Source organism: Octopus bimaculoides, chromosome 1 (assembly GCF_001194135.2).
Source record: "Octopus bimaculoides isolate UCB-OBI-ISO-001 chromosome 1, ASM119413v2, whole genome shotgun sequence".
NCBI classification, from domain to species: Eukaryota; Metazoa; Mollusca; class Cephalopoda; order Octopoda; family Octopodidae; genus Octopus; species Octopus bimaculoides.
Window position 1 is genome coordinate 150,678,804 of NC_068981.1, and position 6,945 is coordinate 150,685,748.

At 34.9% G+C, this 6,945-nt stretch overlaps 1 protein-coding gene across 15 annotated transcripts in view; it reads right to left on the bottom strand.

Moving 5' to 3' along the window:
- LOC106879466 (uncharacterized) overlaps nt 1–6,945 on the bottom strand; it is a 268,985-nt gene that overhangs the window by 84,411 nt on the left and 177,629 nt on the right. For all 15 annotated transcript variants that reach the window (XM_052971400.1, XM_052971397.1, XM_052971418.1 and 12 more), the window contains one exon: nt 1,521–2,522. In XM_052971400.1, coding sequence (XP_052827360.1) covers nt 1,521–2,485 — 965 coding nt within the window. In that variant the 5' untranslated portion in view covers nt 2,486–2,522. The remainder of the gene's footprint in view (nt 1–1,520; nt 2,523–6,945) is intronic.

The following is a 6,945-nucleotide window of genomic DNA, read 5'->3' on the forward strand; positions in this document are numbered from 1 at the left end:
GTGTGTGTGTGTGTGAAGCTCGTGTCAAACTCCTTTAAAACTTGCTACAATCAACATACATTCATTCAGAAATAAACAATAAAAAGAGCAACACCTTTCATTCGGGATATGAAAACAAGAAACAATTCAATAACAAGTGTAACATAGATCTGGGCTAAATCCTACAACTCTAGTGAGAAAAAAAAAAATCATGTAATCTATGTCTTATAGAAACTTATAAAATATTCTCGGTAAAGTCATCAACAAATGTTCTGAAAGAATATCTTCATGCCAAAATAAATATATTAGACTCAGATATTTTGAGCACACAATATATCCTAAAAACACATCACTTCATCTTATTTGTCTACAAGTTCTTCACTCAGTCAACTTCAAGTAATTTCAATACCTATAGCACTACATAATTTTAAATGTAAACTAACCATATCTAGCCCTTCTTAAGCAAATATTCATATCAATATAGAACTTTTAGTGTTATTTATGAAGCTTGTAAGTTAAGTAGGTAGTCTGAATTTGTTGAGATTAGGAGATTCCGCATGACTAATTACATAGTAAACGTAAACTAAAACAAGCTTTCAGTTTTTCTCCCAAAATGGTTTTCAAAGCCTTCTTTATATTTATTCAAAAGTTTCAACAATTATCAACACCAGTCATCTAATTTCTATGGACAGTATATTATTTCATACCTTTTAATACCAATGTTATATTTTTGTAAACTTTTAAGCATTAAGAAAAGAGAAATGATGACTAGATTCCATTTTTTAAAAGCTGAAGAAATTTATTTAACATATACCTGAAAGCAATACATTTAAAATAAAATTTTTAAGTTTTTCAATATTCAACTTATTAGCTTCTCTTTGTAACTAAATAGGAGGTTGACAATTTATCATCCACTTTTAACAAATATTTGAATATAGTTTAGTTTTTTAATATTTTCACCATTTAATATAATGAGTACAAAGTATGTCTAATTGTAATGTTGATAAACCAGTTGATATTTACACCTACCAACTAAATTACAAGATGACAGTGATGACACATGAGTTAGAACCAAATGCCTGAGTTCATGATAAAAAAGAAAAAAAATACCTAAATCCTTAATGATCAAAATAACAAGTTAATTAAGTTAGTGTTAATAAATTTACTATAGTGAATAACTAAATAAATATATAAATCACATATGAATCAATAAGAGAGCCTCTGTGTGATTGCTTGTCTACTAAAAAAAAAGCAACCAAATCTTCCTAAAAATCACACTTTACCACCTTAAGTATGTTAGGCCTCATCCTAGTCCTAGATATACTGTGTCTAATAAAAGATGGAATAGTCACATCTGGAACATCTTTGAACATCAGTTGATCAGAATTAACCTGAATCTGAATAATAACAGTAACAACTAAAGTTAAGTTTTCTACCTGATATTTTTAGTGGAATATTTTTCTTTTGCCAAAATTAAAACAAGAACGATAAAATGATAAAGCATCTTTATAGAAATATCAATAAGTATTAAGCAAATTTACCTTGATCCTAAAAGTGATTGGTTAGAAAGCTGTTTCTTCACAAGATCCTGAAGCTTGCTCTCTCTTGTCGCTAACAAGATATTGTCTGTAGACTGAACACTGAATCTGTCCTTATTTTCAATGTTCTTTTCACATACACTCATGCATCTCTGGTTGCCTGGCAACACAGAACTGCTACAGTTTGTACTAGAAATATCTACGTTACTGTCATTGGCAGCAGTCGTAGATTTTGGACCATATTTTGAGATGCTTACTGAATCTCCATCTCTATCTTCACCAGAAAACTCTATAGAGTCAAAATGTGCTAGTGGAGCATGAAGACTGACATCATCAACAAAAATATCAGAAACTTGACTTGTGGCACGATCCATGCTGGTGACCATAGTTCGTGTCCAGTCTAGACTGTCAGTAGACTTCCAGGAAAGCCTGCTGGACTTTCTCTCAATACGTCCTTTGCATTTTGGTTTACGGTGAATAACACTAGTTTCGTAAGGTCTCCTAGGCTGTGGTGGTAGTTTTGCAGCAGAAGATCTTGATGCTGTTGTCCAATCAACATTACTCTCAGGTAGTTTGGTCAAGTATTCAAACTTGCAATGACCATTTACTTCACAGTTCTCTCCACAAGCACATGGTCCATTGTCGATGAGTTCAAATGTGTCTGTTGCTTCCCGTAACTCACTGTTTTCAGCAAGCTCTTTTGTCTCTTTGTTGCACTGTGAAGATATTAGACTTTCAATACCACTGTCAATTGTATTAATCTTGACTTCCTCTCCTTTCTCTTGTCCACTTACAGCACTTGACTGAGACGCTGAGGCCGGTTGCCCACTCTGATCTTTGACAGGTTTATACACGTATAGTGATCCATTTGGTTGGTGGCGCCCTCCAGCAGAATCTTTAGGAATTGGCGGACTCCTCGTGTTACTCTCAGCCGCATCATGACCTGACTTAGAGTAACACGTTCCCATGATTAATTCAGGGTATCAGTCCAGTTTTATAAGTGACCTGAAATATAGAAAGAATAATGATAACACTAATAATAATAACACTAATAATAATAACACTAATAATAATAACACTAATAATAATAATAATCATAATAATAATAATAATAATAATAATAATGGTTTCGAATTTTGGGAAAGCGGGTAAGTCAATTGCATTGATCTCAGTGCTCAACTGGTACTTATTTTATCGACCTGAAAGGATGAAAGGCAAAGCTGACCTCACCAGAATTTAAACACTGAAAGTAAAGATGAACGAAATGCCACTAAGCATTTTGCCTGGCAAGCCAACAATTCTACCAGCTAGTCACCTTGATAATAAGAAGAAATAGTATTAATGCAGATATTTATGTCAAAGACCACCAGGAAAAGAAATTCTTATTAATTACAGTATTCATCCCAACAAATGATACTCTTTAACCAAAAGAACAGAGAATATATCTTAAGGGATAACATAAATGCTGGAGTTAAAAGCAGAAATAATCTGTACAATAACAGGTATATCAAGAAATGATCATTAAACATGCAGACAAACATATAACCAAAACCCTAGGATGAACAAATATGCATGGCACTGCATACATATTACATAGGTACCTTGCATTATATAGGAGTGGCTGGGAGTAGCTAGAAAGAAGTCAATGATGTTGGTGACAAGGTGTCACAGCATACTTTAAGATACAAGAAAGTGAGTATAAGAGAGAATATGAACCAAGGTTTGGGAAGGGGTGGTGAACAAGTGAGAGGAGAGTGACAAGTGGTTAGAGGTGAGGGTAGAGGTTAATGTAGCAAAAAATGTACTAGGGTGGGGGGAGAAGGGAAGAGAAATAACCCAAGAGCGAGGAGGTGATAAGTTCCAGTATAGGAAGGGTGAAGGCAGCAATATAGATAGATCAAGAAATAAGGAAAAGATGTAGAGGGACAGAGATGACAGTTAGAAGTATGTAGTGGTAGCTACAAGGAACAAGAGGTGGTGGTGTCGACAGCAGATAAGAAAGGATATTAAAGGTGAGATAAGTGGAAGCACGGAGAGCAGAGGTGATCGGTGGGAAATAAAGTGAAAAGGGATGATAATGGGAGCACAAAGGGGAAGAAATATATGCAGATTTTGCAGTCACATGATTTCAGCAGCAAAATAGTGCCATTCTTAGAAGAGTGGTGGAGGGATGAGAGATAGAAAAATGGAAGGTGGGTAAAGTTGGATGAAGACAAGATGGGTGCAAGAGCAAGTCCTAGTGAGTGTACAGACATAAACATAGTGCTATGCACACACACTCAATGGACCTTACCACTGCACCCAATCTTTCCTCCCATCAAGCTTATATATATATAAAGTAGTTGTATACTGCCAACTTAATGTGACAGTCCCAATAAGGGAATATACTACTGCTATTTAGCCCTAAGAAGCTGGACCGCTTCCTGTTGGCCTTGACACTTGCGAGGGGGAGACAAACTCCTCCACCCAGCCCAGCCTGCATTCAGGGACATGTTTCTGAGTCTTTGCTTGTCATTCACAGCTAATAAGCAATGAAATAGAAGAGTAGAGAGTAAGGAAATAAGAAAAAGTTTACAGTTCATATTTCTGAGGGTATGTTTATATTTCTGTATGTCCTTGGGTAAAATCCAAGGTAAATCCAGGTAGTATTATAACAAAGAATGGTTAGTGTTTTCACAGAATAAATACCAAGGCAATATTTTGGCAGAAAATATACACACACAAATATATATATATGCATGTATACATGGGGTTCAGGCTAAATTAGAAAAAAGAAGAGACAAAATCCCATCCAAAAATAAAAGTATGTTGCAAACAGAGTAGTTGCTGTCTTTCTCAACTATGCCCCACACATAGTAATCCATGGGATTACAATTGGGGAATTAGGAAGCCAGAAATTGGTGTTGGTGAATTAACACAAATTCTCAGACAACCACTTCCGACTTCTTCCAGAGGTACAGCAAGGAACCAAGTCCTGTTGCCACACATATGGTCTTTCAGCAGTAACCCTCTCCAGCCAGAGATTGACCACAGTCTCCAGCAGCCTCACACATCCATCTAAAGTGAGCCTAAGACCTTGTCCAATGATGTGGGAATGAAATCTGGTATGCAGAAGCAGCCAGAATATCTTCTGTGTCCCTTACTGCTGGTTATAACCTCGTAGTCTCTGGTGCAGCTGTCCATATCACATCTGACAGCCTTTACAGTATTCACAGAGCATTGAGTAGCAATAACGGTGTCAGCATTTTGATAGCTGGCATGAATCATCATGATACATATGTCTTTTCCAATATTCAGATGGTTTCCATTCCTCCATGTCAGCTAACTTTTTCTTAACTATGACATTAATTTCTATGCTCTCCAATGCCATTGACTGTTCAACAATACCTCAAGCTGTTCTTGGAGAAACGAGACATAAAGAAATGTCAAATTTAGCCCAAACATGCTGTGTATATATGTGTGTGTATGCTTCCATATATACTTATACAATGGCAAGGTAAATTGGCATGTATGAATATCAATGTCTTTCTCCTTATGCCATTATGTACTGCTTATAAAGCAAATGAACAATTTGCATTTGCAATCACTTATTTGGCTAAAAAGGAAAGCTATGTCCCCCTCAAATCATAATGTAATAAAAAAAAATATACATTAGTATTGTTCCCAACAGATAAAACAAGATGATTACAGCTAGAATGCATTTAATCATTAGATCTTGATCAGAACTGACATGCTGCTAAACCACAGATTCAAAGAAACGAGAAAACCTTCATGCATTGCTGGTCCTACTAGAGGTAGCAACCAAATCTCCTTCAAATAACCACATTCTCCTATCTTAAAAAAGAAAATGAGAAACACATGCGACAATGTAATCTAAAATGTATTGAATGGTCATGGTTATTATATATTTGAACATATTTCCACTCAGTCAAGCACAACCAGCGGCTAAAAAACAAGAAACAAGCATTCAAATAAAACATCGCTAACAGACATAAGAATCATGTTAACTTAAGAGTGTGCAGCAAGCAATGAGAGAAATTATGTATTATCCGAGATTAAACAGAGGGAATTAGTCATTGAAAGCAAACTACAGAGGTGAGGATACATTTGAAGACAGATCATGACGCCAGGAATTATTATCAGGAAAGCTAGTTTGTTGAATTAGTAATTAAAATTTAAAAAAAACATAGTTCAAAATATCACGCAACTCTATGCTTTGATGCAATGAGTAAATAGGTGAATAAAACAAATAAATAAATAATCTACTTAAGAATAAACAAATAAACTTCCTTTTGTGGTCATCTCAGAAAGTATTAAATATGGAGGAAGACCGACGAAATGTATGTTGTTCAAAACATAATTACACATGCACACACACACACACACACAATTTTTAATAGTCTTTAATATAAATAAATATATATATATGTATTTGTGTGTGTATATATATATATATATATACACACACACACACACATATATATATATTCTTTGATAGCTTTCAAAATATTATATATATGCAGATATAGTATTCTTTAACACACACATATATATATATATATATATATATATATATATATATACCTAATCATACCTAGTCTAAGATGTTATCCAAAATATAAACAACCAGAACATCAAACTCTTGAAAGTACAAGACAATGCATGATTAATTCAAAACAATGTGAATAAGTAAGCATTATGCTTAACAATGTAATCTATGTTAAAGGTTTAACCATCTTGCTCTCTCTCCTTCCCTTTCTTCCTTATCCCTCTCTCTCTTTTTCTCCCTCTCTTCTATTCTCTCTCTTTCCCTCTCTCCATCTCCCAATTTTATTCACATAGGTGTTTCTTTTTCATATTTTTATTTGTTTCAGGCAAATGACTGGCCATGCTAGAGCGCTTCCTTTTAGTTAAAGAAATTGACCCCTGGAGTTATTCTTTGTAAGCCTGGTGCCTATTCTATTGGTCTCTTCTGCCGAACCGCTAAGTTATGGAGGATGTAAACACACCAACATTGGTTGTCAAGCAATGGTGTTGGGGGACACACATACACACACACATAAATATATACATATATATACACACACACATAAATATATATATATACACACACACACACACATAAATATATATATATATGATGGGCTTCATTCTGTTTCCATCTATCAAATCCACTCACAAGGCTTTGGTCGGCCTGAGACTACAGTAGAAGATACTTGCCTAAGGTGCCACGGAGCAGGACTGAACCCAGAACCATGTGGTTGGGAAGCAAGCTTCTTACCACATAACCACACCTGTGCCTTTATTTACTTACATGCAAGAGGAAAAATACTCAATGCATGAAGTAACTGTATTCATATATTTATTACTATATAAGTGTGTGTAAGTGTGTGTGTGTGTGTGTGTGTGTGTGTGTGTGTGTGTGTTT